The following is a 12,496-nucleotide window of genomic DNA, read 5'->3' as shown; positions in this document are numbered from 1 at the left end:
GACACAGAGAGCAGACAACTGGGGTGGGGTGGGGGGGGCGGGGTGGGACATGAAGGGGAGAGAAATAAATAAAAAATAAAATCTTAAAAAAAAAAAGTATGTAAATATACAAAAGAGAGAGGGAGACTAAACTAAGGTACAGATGAAGAAGAGGGAAGAATTGCCTTACCAGGTACTAAGACAGGTACTAATTAAATCAGTGTTGCATTATTACAGAGATAGACAAATAGACGAATTGTACAGAATAAGAAATGCAGAAACAGATCCATGTGTAATATGGACAGGTTATGACAAAGTAGCTTTGCAAATCAATGGGAGAGAGGATTTTTTCCCCCCTAAAAGTTGTTCAAGGATAATTATATATATTTAAACATTTACTTTTATTTATTTCTCTCCTCTTCCCCCCATTTGTCTGCTCTATGTGTCCATTCACTGTGTGTTCCTCTGTGTCTCCTTGCATTCTTGTCATGTGACTCTGAGAAATTGTGTCGCTCTTTTTGTTGTGTAATCTTGCTGTGTCAGCTCTCTGTGTGTGAGGCTCCACTCCTGGGCAGGCTGTGCTTTTTTTGCATGGGGCAGCTCTCCTTGTGGGGTGTGCTCCTTGCTTGTGGGGCACCCCTATGCAGGGGACACCCCTGTGTGGCATGGCACTCCTGGCACACAGCAGCACTGCACATTGCCAGCTCACCAGATGGGTCAGGAGGCCCTGGGTATAGAACCCTGAACCCTCCATATGGTAGGCAGACATTCTATTAGTTGAGCCACAACCACTTCTGTATATATTTTTTAAAAAGTAGACTTTTATTCATGAAAGACAAATCAATGAAGTTTTTAGAAGTGCATGTAGGGGAATTTCTTTAGTACTTTGAGGTAAGAAAAGATTAAAAAAAAAAAACTGATGAAAAGCACTAATCATGAAAAAAGTAGATAAATTCCATTGTATTTAAATAAAAAACTTCTTTTCACAGAAAATACCAAAACAGTAGTGAAAAGATAAATGAAAGAAAGGGAGAAAATATCTGAGGCATATATCTGATAAAGGACTTGTATTCAAAATGTGTTTAAAAAAAAAAAACCACTCCTGTAGATCAATAAGAAAAAGACAAATTGGTAAATACTACTTGATTGTAATATGTTTTAAAATGCAAGTTTGGATTTTATTTAGCTGCTGTTTCATTTATATTTATAAGGAATATGAATTTTTGTAATTGTCTCATATTGTCCTAGTTTTGGAAACAAAATTATACTAGCTTTATAATGTGAACCCAGTATCTTTCTGTTTCCTTACATTTTCTGTAAAGAAAAGCAAAACTAATTTAAGATAGGAATTTATACCTCATTGAAATTTTGGGAGACCTGACATACAAAACATGTAAATTTGTTCATGAGTTTTCTTTTGGACGGGGAACTCTTATTATCAGTTCAATTAAAAAATTTTTTTCTATTCCAGTTGTCTTTCTTCTTGCACCACTTTTGGCATGTTATATTATTCTCAGAACTTATCTATTTAATGTATGTTTTCAAATATATTAATGTGATTCACAATACATTTTTAAAATTCTTTGTTGTTTTGGCTTTGTTGATCTTCTCTTTTATTTTCAGTTGTCTCGTTCATTGGTTTCTGTCTTTTTCCTTCTTATTCCTTCCCTTCTTTATTTTTGTTGCTGTTGGTTACTTTTTTTGCCTAACTTGTTGAGTGGAAGGCTTGGCTCATTTATTTCCTCTCCATGGATTTTTATTTCTTAGAATTTATTTTATTTTATTTTTTATTTTTAAAGATGCCTTAGATTACATAAATGTTACATCAAAAATATAGTGGAGTCCCATATTCTCCACCCCTCCCCCTCCCACATTTTCCTCCATTAAGAACATCTTTCATTAGTGTGCTACATTTGTTACCATTGATGAACAAATATGGAAGCATTGCTACTAACCATGGACTATAGTTTACATTATAGTTTACACTTTGCCCTGCACAATTTTATAGGTTTTGACAAAATATATGGTGGCCTATATCCATCATTGTAATGTCATGTAGAACAATTAATTCTGGTATCCCAAAAATGCCCCCCCCATGGTACACCTATTCTTCCCTCTTCCTCCCCTCAGAACCTCTGGTGACCACTGCCTTTATATCAATGATAGACGTTCTTCCATTGCTAGGATAATAGTAAGTCTACTTTAGTCCATATTTGCATTCCTACCTTATATTTGTTCATTCTTCAATCTTGAGGATTTTGGGATGGTGATACCCACTCTGTTCCTGATTGAGAGGAGCCTCAGATCCCATGGGGCAGATGGATGGAACTCTCTTGCTTGTAGTTGTAGATACTCTCTGTTTTTTAGGATGGCATTGTCCATCATCATCCTTTTGTTAGTTGTCCTGGTGAGTCCAATGAACTGGAGAGGAGTAGGTATTGTAACTCTGCTGAGACTCAGGGTTCAACTGGCATATGAACAGAGGGAAGATTTAAGTCTCTGTGACATATATTTAACAAGTATAGTGCTAGTTATAGGTTAAAATAAAAGGAATAGAAGAGCCATGTGTAGGGAAATTATAAATGAGTCTAACTCTGTTACTTTAGGGAGCATATATTCCAAAGTAAGGCCCTCTGACAGGTTGCCAAATTCTTGAGATTGTCTGCTCTACCTATAGTGTTTAGATATCTCAGAGCTCTCAGGACAGTGCTTGAGACAGCAAGCTTTACTGTGGCTGTCAAGGAGGGCCTGCTGAGATGTGCATAAGCATAAATTCTGGAATGACCTCCCAACTCACCTCCCATAAAAACTCATTTGTATGGGAGCGGATATAGCTTGGTTCTTGAGCACCTGCTTCCCTTGTATGAGGTCCTGGATCCAATCCCCAGTACCTCCTAAAACAAACTCATTTATATTTAATACCTCCCCTTTTTAGTCAAGGTCTTTTTCCAAGTGTATCACTCGTTGGTGTTTGGTAATAATTCCTTGGTGCCAAGGAGGCTTATCCCTGGGAGTCATGTCCCACACTGGTTGGGAGAGGGTAGTACATTTATATGCTGAGTTGGCTCATTTACCTTTTTTTTTCTTGGTCTTTTTTTTTTCCTTACTAATAATTTATGTAAATCTATTAAGTTCTCATTTCATTTGCAGCTTTAGTTGCATTCCACAAATATTTATGTTTAGTGTTTTCATATAATTCAGTTCCAGATGCTGTGATATCCACTTTAACCTGCGTTATTTAATAATATATTTTCCAGAAACTTTTAAGTTACACATTTCTAGATTTACTATATTATTGTCAGGAAATATTGTGTATATGATATTGGTCATTTGGAATATTCCAGGCCTTTCTTTGTGGCCTTATGTGGAGCCTATTTTTGAAATATTTTAATATGTTCACAAAGTTTTTTTAAGAGTTTATTAAGAAATAAGGAAAGAAAAACAGTACACTATCTAAGACATGGATTGTGGTTATGGTATGGGATGAGTCATGCCTCTCATTGTTTTTTGAGTAAAAATGCAATTTATTCAATAAACAAACTTATTCAAGTTATTTCTTTCTTTCTGAGTGTCAGCAGTTGGTGCCATTGAGGAAAATGTATGTTTCTTCTAAGTTGTTGAACTTATTGCCATAAAGTCCATAGTATTCCCTTGAGGTTGCGGCTCGCTGGGTGAGGAGTCCGCAGAGGGGCCGCAGGCAAGTAACGACGAGGGGAAGAACCCACACTGAGACGAGGCTGATGGCGCAGGTCTGATTTAATGAGGAAGTGCTTGACAATATAAGCCCGAGGGAACGGGGGTGGGGCTAGCATGGGGTGAGAGCGGATTGGTGAGCACGGGCAGAATACCCTTATATGGCCAGGAGATGCAGCCCTGCAGACTAGTGGGTGGAGACGGGGCAGAGGTGGGCCGGCGAGGGGGCGTAGCTGGGGGCAATGTGAGGGCGGAGTCACCCGTACCAGGTACCAGGTGGAGGGCGTAGTCACCCATTCCCGCCACCCCTCCCGGGCAGCTGTGGCACCTTACAGCTGCCCTGGGCTGGCCACAGAGGTTAACCATACCTCGGCCTGCTTCCTCTCCTCATTCCCTTATTATCTTTTCAGTGTCTTTAGGGACTGTAGTTATTCCACCTCTTTATTTCATGAGATTTGTAATTTTTTGGGGGGGAGGCGGGGGGGGGTTTCAGTTCAAGTAGATATTTATTAATTGTATTGATTTTTTTTTTCTGAACATCTTTTGGTTACATTGATTTTTCTGTTTTTTTCTTCTCTCTGTTCTCAGTTGCATTGATTTATCTTCATTATTTCCTTCTTTTTGTTTGTTTCAGGTTTAATTTGTTTTTTTTTTCTTTTTTCTAATCATGGAAACTTAGATAATTGATTTGAGACCATTCTTCTTTTCTCACATAAGCTCTTATAAATTTTCCACTAAGCACTGCTATAGCTGAATCCCACAAAGTTTTTTTTTTACTTTTCACTTAATTCAAATTATTATCTGATGTTTCTTGTGATTTATTCTTTAACCCATGAGTTACTTAGAACAGACATTTGTCTGTTGAATTCTCAGATTTTTTAGGATTTTCCATATATCTACATGCCTATAATTTTTTAAATTGTTGTTGAAAGCTAAAATCTTGTGTAAGACTGAGATGCATAGATTTTATGTCTGGAAATGGGCATGCCTTGTCCTTTCTAGGCCTTTAGTATAGATGGGTTGAATTAAAATAGTCAGGGGCTAAGCGTTATTTGGGTTTTGTTGTTGCTATGGTTGCTCTCAGTGTATCAGACTTCTAATTCATCTTAATGTCACTTGTGTTTAGGGTTGGGCTTGTTTTTCTCAACATCTGCTAAGCCTTAGGTCTTCCCTTTTTACCTGCATCTTCAGAGAGTGCCCCTCTCCGCTCTTTAACCTGTCTCCCAACAGTTAACTTCTGTTTTTCTTTCTTTCTTTTTTTTTTTCACTTCTGTTTCTTGTTATTCAGCCTTGAGTGAAGAGTGAGGTGGAAGGGTTGGCAGGGCATTTCTTGTTCGGATTCAACTTTAGTCTTGGGTAGGCACTATGTTCCTAGGTTGTGGTGTTTGGTGTTTTATTTAATGATCCTGCCGTTATTGCCCCACGTGTAAGAAACCTGAAATGATTTTGATCCAGGACATCCGGGTTAAAGTGTCCCCTCTTCCTGTTTCAGTCTCCCCAAATATAGTGAGTCTTCATCAACATAAGATAAAAATTTTTGCTATCCTTCTTCTACAAGCCTAAGGCTTTCTTTTCCCTAGGTGAAAAAGGGGGGAACATTCTGAGTGGGGCTTTCCACATCACTGTTGCTCCCTTCGGCTTGCACCATAACTGAGTTTTTTTCTGGTGAAGTCTATGGAGAGGAGCCAGTATAACTGAGTCAGAAATCTCCATGTATCTTTGCTTCCTAGATGTTCTCACACTATTTCAAACTTGTCCTTTAGCAATTTGTTAAAAATTTTCACTGACCTCCTTGTTTGATGTCCAGTGGTCTTTTTTCCCAGGTAAGTGCTTATACTCTAAGATATTTTAGCAACTTTTTTTTCCTTGCTTCTCTTACAGCAATTCCTAGTTCTTCTCTAATAATTTAAGTACTTCCGTAAAAATATTTTCGTTGTGTTGCTTGTTGTATGGTAAAATTTCTGAGGACTTGTAAGCCTGAGAATAATTTTCTTATACTTTCCCATTTGGATGATAGCTTCAGATATAAAATTAAAGGTTTAAGATCTTTTTTGTCTATACTTTAAAAATACTGTTCCATTTTCTTTTTGTAATTAGTGTTGTTGATAAGACTATGTCAATTTGTTGCTCCTTATAGGTAGTGTTTCCCATAGAAGAAATGAACTGAAATTGGGGTGTTCTAAAACAAATAAAAATTCAGTAGCTCAGAAAAATTGCATATGAAAGTATAGTTAGTTACTGACAAGTGATAGTGGTGGTAGTTTGGTGAAAAGAGAATTGGATTTTTTTGAATTTTCACTTTATTTCTCTGAAACTAGATTTTATTTTTTGAGTGTTTGTATGTTTATGTGTGACTCAGTACCAGCGGGCAACATAGTTTATCATGGGATTGAAATGGGTAATTTATTAGAAAAACTTAAAAAGGTGACTTGCATAATTATGTAAAACATAATCAGATGAGAGGCCCAATATATACTTTTTACTTTGGAAGTTAATAAAAAGTCACCTCAAAAGACTACAGATTACCCACAGTTTCTTTGGTCATGGCAGATGGACTTCAGTGCCATGTCAGTTGGCCTTACTTTGGAGTTTGTGGTCCTGGGTGTGATGGAGTTGGACTCAGATGTGATCTTTGTTCACAAGCCTCTCCTGTCACTTTTGCCGGACCTGTGGTTGGCTCTGGGGTTTTGTGTATACTTGGGGACCTGAATCTCTGGACTGTCCTTGTGATAGCCAGGCCTTGAGCCTCAACAGACTTGCAGCTCCTCCCCTCTGGTTTATTGGACTTACCCCAGCCAGCTAACAGGGAGGTGAAGAAGGCCAACCACCACACCAGGAAGCCAAGAGTGCCTACAACTGCAAACAGGAGAATTGCATCCATTGTCCAAGTGGAGTTGAGGCACCCTCTCGATAGAGGGGTGGAGTGGACATAGCCATCCCGGAGTCCACAGAATGGAGGAATAGAGTATGGATTAGAGTGGACTTATGATACTCTATTCTAGAACGAATGTGATTAGTAGTGGAAGTAAATGTAACACTGAGATGGAGAAAGTGGACATGGTAGCTGCTGAGGGTGGGAATGGGAAGAAGAGATGTGATGTGGGGGCATTTTCAGGACTTGGAGGTGTCCTGGGTGGTACTGCAGGGACAGTTACTGGACGTTGAATGTCCTCCCATGGCCCACTGGTTGGACTGGGGGAGAGTGTAAACTGTAATGTGGACCATTGACCATGTGGTGCAGCAGTGCTCAGAGATGTATTCATTAAGTGCAATGAATGTCCCATGATGATGGAGGAGGTTGTTGTTATGGGAAGAGTGGGGTGAGGGGGATGGGAGGGTATATGGGGACCTCATATTTTTTTAATGTAACATTAAAAATAAATAAAAAATAAATTTTTAAAAAGACTACAAATTATTTCTGTCACCTGTTAATGGCAAGGTGTTACATAAAGTTCATGGGGTAGATACTACAGAGGTAATGGTGGAAATGTTAATGCTTGAGAAGAAAGATTTGGGTACAACAACAATAAATATATTGTGAAGAGAAAATATAACCTAGGAGATAGGTCCCCTTAATTTTGTTCTTTTCCCTGGTCCCTTATTAAGTGTGTTTTCCATAAATGTATATATTTTTGTCCTTTTACTTTTTACCTGGTTTCTTTTTTTTTAGTTAATAGACCGTATTTTTTAGAAGTTTTATATTTACAGGAAAATTGGACAGGTAGTACAGAGAATCCCCTGCTGGATCCCAGTTTTCCCTATTTTTTAAAAATGTGGCACCATTGTTACAATTGATGAACCAGTATTGATATATAATTATTAACTAAAGACCTAATTTACAGTAGAGTTCACTGTTCATGTTATACAGTTCCTAGAGGGTTTTTATAAATGTTTAATGTCATGTATTCACCATTACCACATCCTATAGAATAATGTCACCACCCTTAACTGCCTGTTCATTGCTTTCTCCCTCCCAAACACCTAACAACCACTTAAAAGTGTATTTCTCCATGTATATATGTTTATGCATAAAGAACTTTCCATCCAGTTGTTAAATAAAACTGTGCCCCAACGTGTTTTACAGAGCCGTTACGGAGTTTGGGGTGGGGGCATCATTATACCCTATCCAATTCCTATACCTTAGCTTTACTTTCTTCAGAGATTTTTAATACTTTGATTTTTTTCAGTCAGATTTTTAAAAAAGTTGCTTTTCTAAATATGAATTAGATTTCTATCATTTGATAAATTTACTGCTTTAAAAATTCGTACTGTGGAAAAGTAGAATTGCAAATGTATAATTATTAAACTTAATTGTTCTTATTGTATAATCACTGAAAAAACTGTAGAAAATATAATGAAAAGTTTAACTTGCACTAACAACATAATATTTATTTTTATACTCAAATGTTTTTAAAGACTGTGTATCTGTACTTGCTACTTCAAGTAGTTGAATAAAGTTACTTTTCTCTTTTTCTGTCTTCCTCACTTTTCATTTTTTTACCAGTGAACAGCTCTGTGCTTTTTGTTACTGTGGTGAAAAAAGTTCCTTAGGACAAGGAGACTTAAAACAATTCAGAGTAACACCTGAGTTTATCTTGCCATGGAAAAACCAGTCTTCTAACAAGAAGGACATTGATGACAACAGCAATGGAACCTATGAGAAAATACAAACCTCAGCACCACGAAAACCAAGAGGACAGAGAAAGTAAGCCATTTTGAATTTAAATTGTTGCAAGGAAATAAGACTATATCTAATTTATTTTCATTACAGTATTGATAAATATATAAATGATATGTTAAGTTTTAATTTTTTTAACATGCATAGGATGCTTTATGACTCAGCATTAACCCTATAAATACTCCTTTTTTTTTTCAAAATTTCTTTTTTAAAATAACTTTTTCTCAATTGTATATTATCAAAATGAGAAAAAAGTATAACTTCTGGAAGAAAAAGTTAAAGAACATAACATACACTGACAGGGAGTTCATGGAATTTATCCATTAATAGAAAGAAGGTAACATGGATTAAAGAAGTTAAAGAGGATGCTTTTTTTTTTTAAATGATAAAAGAATTTCCTAAGATATTTGTGTATATATATATAACACATTTAACTATCTGTGTGTATATATATTCATGGGCACATTCTTTTTTAATATTGCTTACAGTTTTGTTTAAGGGCCATCTAGATACATGAACTTTGCATTGCTGGCTGATGGAGTAGACATTTCTGGAGTCTATGAGAAAGTGTAAAAATTAATTTAGCTTGGAAGGCTAACCAGTTCTGTCTCTTGAGGGTGGTGATGTAATCATTCAAGTGGTTATCTGGCTTATATCCAAATTTATATACTATGAAGCATTGTTGTATTGTACTCATGTGATTGGCTCCTTATTTTGGAGTGCTGCCAATGCCTTGAAGACCTGAAGTAGGAAATGAAACAATAACGAGAAAGACGTCTTTTTAAGAATTAAGGTGGAACATTTTTAGGAGGCTTAAAAGTATTGTATTCCGAGAGTCTTGCTGTTTTAAAGGCCATAGATAGATCATATACATTTTTGTTACCAATTGAGTGTTCACATTTAGTAAAATATACTAAAAGTACAGCACAGTTATAATGTCCACCAGCAATTACTAAATTAATGAACTGGACATTCTTATCTTACATTCTCTTGTTCTACCTTGATTAATGACAATTACATAAAAACCTATTCTGGTAAATACTTCATTTACTTTTTCTTTTATAAGCTCAGTTTGTTTTTAACCAACATTTATATGGGCTAAGATAATTATGTAAAAATGTCCTTGGTTTAATGAGAGTTTTTTTTATTTTCTTATTGTTTATCAAGTCATTAAGTAATGACAACAAGTTAGTTATTGGGCCTTAGTAATGAAGCACATTTATAAAATTTTAAATATTTAGAGGCAGATGCTACTTTAGGTTGGTAATTTAAAATATTTACAGAATATGTGCTAATTTTTTTTGTTTTTCAATTTGGAAAGGATATTTTTGCAATACTTTTTTCCTCTTAGTTGGACTGAATATAAAAATATATCATCAAGTTGTTTTACTCTCTCCTTTTATAGTATAACTTAAAATTTTGGGTGTATGTATTTCAGCTGACTTCTGTTGATGTTGTTTCCTAAGCTGGGCTGCTGTCATCCTTAGGATTGACATTGGCATCTTAATTACATGGTGTGTACCTATGAACCAGTCTTAAAACTTACCAGAGGTTAAATTTGATCAGTTAGGAACTGGTTGGTAAAAGACTGGTTAGTCATTCCATTGATTTTTACACTCCCAACCCACACCCTCACCCACACTCTATCAAATCCTGGTGCAAAGAAAATATATTAAACATTACGTTAACCTTTACAGTTGAACTGTTTAGTCTTTTCCCCCCTTCCCAATAAAATAAGAATGATTGGTAATGAAGAGTGTATTTGTAGGAATTGAGATTATTTTTATAGGAAAGATTTTCTTCTCATTTTACTGTGGGCATTTAGAAAAATGAGAATTAAAAGTTAGCCTAGCATGCTAAGCCTTTTTTAAAAAGTGAGTCTTTTATGCATTTCTAATGCTGAACATAAAAATTACTGGTTAATTTTATATGGTTTGATATTTAAATGTACTTATTGAAATATGTTAATACTTTTTTTCTTTCAATGATTCCAGGTATAAAAAAGTTTAGTACCCTGGTCATTGTGCTGATTTTCTCTTAATAGGAATCATGATAAATATCCAGCATACAGAAGTGCAGTGAGTTATGATCTATATTCAATAGTGATTTAATCCAGAATAATGGTCAGGTTAAATACTATGATATCAGGAGAAGATTAAAGTTTTAGAGACAGTCACCTAATTTCCCTTATTTAATGTTAAACACAATAGTGGTCTTTGTTTTCTTAATGATCTCAAATAATACCTTGTTTTAGGGCCTTAACTCAGAATCTCCCATGTGTCGTATACCTTATTCAACATCCATTTTTATGCTATAGTTTTTGCTGTCATATTCTCTTCTCCTTATTCCCCATGCCATTAGTTGCTATTTTGTTTTTGGATTTTATTTCTGATTGTGAGGTAAAGGCTTGATTGAGAGTACTTGCAACATCTTGCCACAGACCAGCTATTGAAATTTGTTGAAGGGACCATAAGAAAGCTACAGCTCACATGCTCCAATCCCACTGTGTCCTTCTTCACACTTTGTCGTGGGTTTTCATTTCCCCTGGGTAGTAGCCTTTCTTTACATAAAATTAACTGCCAGATTTTTTTGGCAGTCTTCAATTAATGTAAAGCACATTAAAAATTTCTGATTTAATCATGTTTTGTGAGCATTTAAGTAAGCCTGGAGGTAGTATTTATAATACGTGATTAAATTCAATTCCTGACTAGAATGAGAGTGTCATTAAAAAAAAATGTATTGGAGAATTGCAAAGTAAATCTGCAACTGTAATTTTTAACATTTCCTTTTGGGTTTGTAGACTTTCTTTTTTTCTAGTTGTTGCTTATATAATACAATATAGTATCTCATTTTTATATTATACTATGAAAACATGAATTCTAAACATTGTTCTATGTCAGTTTACGACTAATGAATTAAAATTGATGTGGTAGTGCATTGTGTTTAACTTTAATAAAACAAAACAGATTTCTACGTAATTTTCCATCTGTTTTATTTTATTCTGTTTTGTTTTATTTTCAGAGAACGATCTCCTCAGCAGAATCTAGTGTCATGTGTAAGTGTAAGCACCCAAACTGCTTCAGATGATCAGGCTGGTAAATTATGGGATGAACTCAGTCTGGTTGGCCTTCCAGATGCCATTGATGTTCAAACCTTATTTGATCCTACAGGTATATGCAGGTTTTTAATGATAATTCCCTCTTGATTCTGTAAGCATTTTATAATTTTAGTGAGATCTCAACTTACTTTTTAGTAAATGTCTTTTTTTAGAAATAATTTCGATCACATTACAGAAAGTATTGAGAGTGCCTGATTAGGTAAAATAGCTTAATTATGTTTGCCTCATTTAATTTATTTGGTATCTGCCTAGTGCCAATATGGGGCTGGATGCTTTTATAAATACCTTCATTTATTAGCTGTGTAGACAGCAGTACCATGGAGAGCTGACAATTGGGGGAAGAGGAAATTTTAAAGGGCTATGTGAGAACTTGGGGAAAATGGCAGTCTGGGTCTGTTTAAGGTAGGGGTAAAGAATAATAGATCTTAGAGCCTAAGTATCCTGTCATGATATGGTGCTATTGGGTTTTTAAGTAAATTTTGTTCCACAGTTGAACTGCAGATTAATTGAAAGTGGTTTAAGTGCTGTATGTTGTAGAAGTTAAAGAATGTAATGCTATTAATGATTAATGTATGCTCTTGTTGCATAATGCAGAGGGAGTGTATGTATAGTATATTTGTTATATGTTCCCTTTGTCATCAACAGATTATCAAATAATGCCCTGAATATTTTATGTAAAGATATAAAATATAATAAAGTAATATTTTAATAAAATGACTAAAAATTATTGTTTGTTGAAGAAATGAGGTTCAGTTATGTGGAAATTTTGCTCTTCCATAATAACTCATTCTCTAATGCGGTAGTCTCAAACTTTTGCATGCATTGAAATTATCTGGAGGGCTTACAGTTTGCTAGTTTCTACTGCAAGAGTTTTGATTCAGTAGTTCTTGATTTGGACCTGAGATTTTGAATTTCTAACAAGTTCCCAGAAGATACTGATGTTGCCAGTCCTGGGACCGGATCACAATTCGAGAACAGCTAGTTTAATGGTATTACAAGTATAGGATGCTATTATGCATTTATACGTT

At 35.4% G+C, this 12,496-nt stretch overlaps 1 protein-coding gene across 13 annotated transcripts in view; it reads left to right on the top strand.

Annotated features, from left to right (window-relative positions):
• KMT2C (lysine methyltransferase 2C) overlaps positions 1-12,496 on the top strand; it is a 357,676-nt gene that overhangs the window by 161,483 nt on the left and 183,697 nt on the right. For all 13 annotated transcript variants that reach the window (XM_071215365.1, XM_058298034.2, XM_071215363.1 and 10 more), the window contains exons 4-5: positions 8,177-8,377; positions 11,372-11,520. In XM_071215365.1, coding sequence (XP_071071466.1) covers positions 8,177-8,377; positions 11,372-11,520 — 350 coding nt within the window. The remainder of the gene's footprint in view (positions 1-8,176; positions 8,378-11,371; positions 11,521-12,496) is intronic.

The sequence above is a fragment of the Dasypus novemcinctus genome, chromosome 5, assembly GCF_030445035.2.
Source record: "Dasypus novemcinctus isolate mDasNov1 chromosome 5, mDasNov1.1.hap2, whole genome shotgun sequence".
NCBI classification, from domain to species: domain Eukaryota; kingdom Metazoa; phylum Chordata; class Mammalia; order Cingulata; family Dasypodidae; genus Dasypus; species Dasypus novemcinctus.
This window is presented reverse-complemented; position numbering and strand designations above follow the sequence as displayed.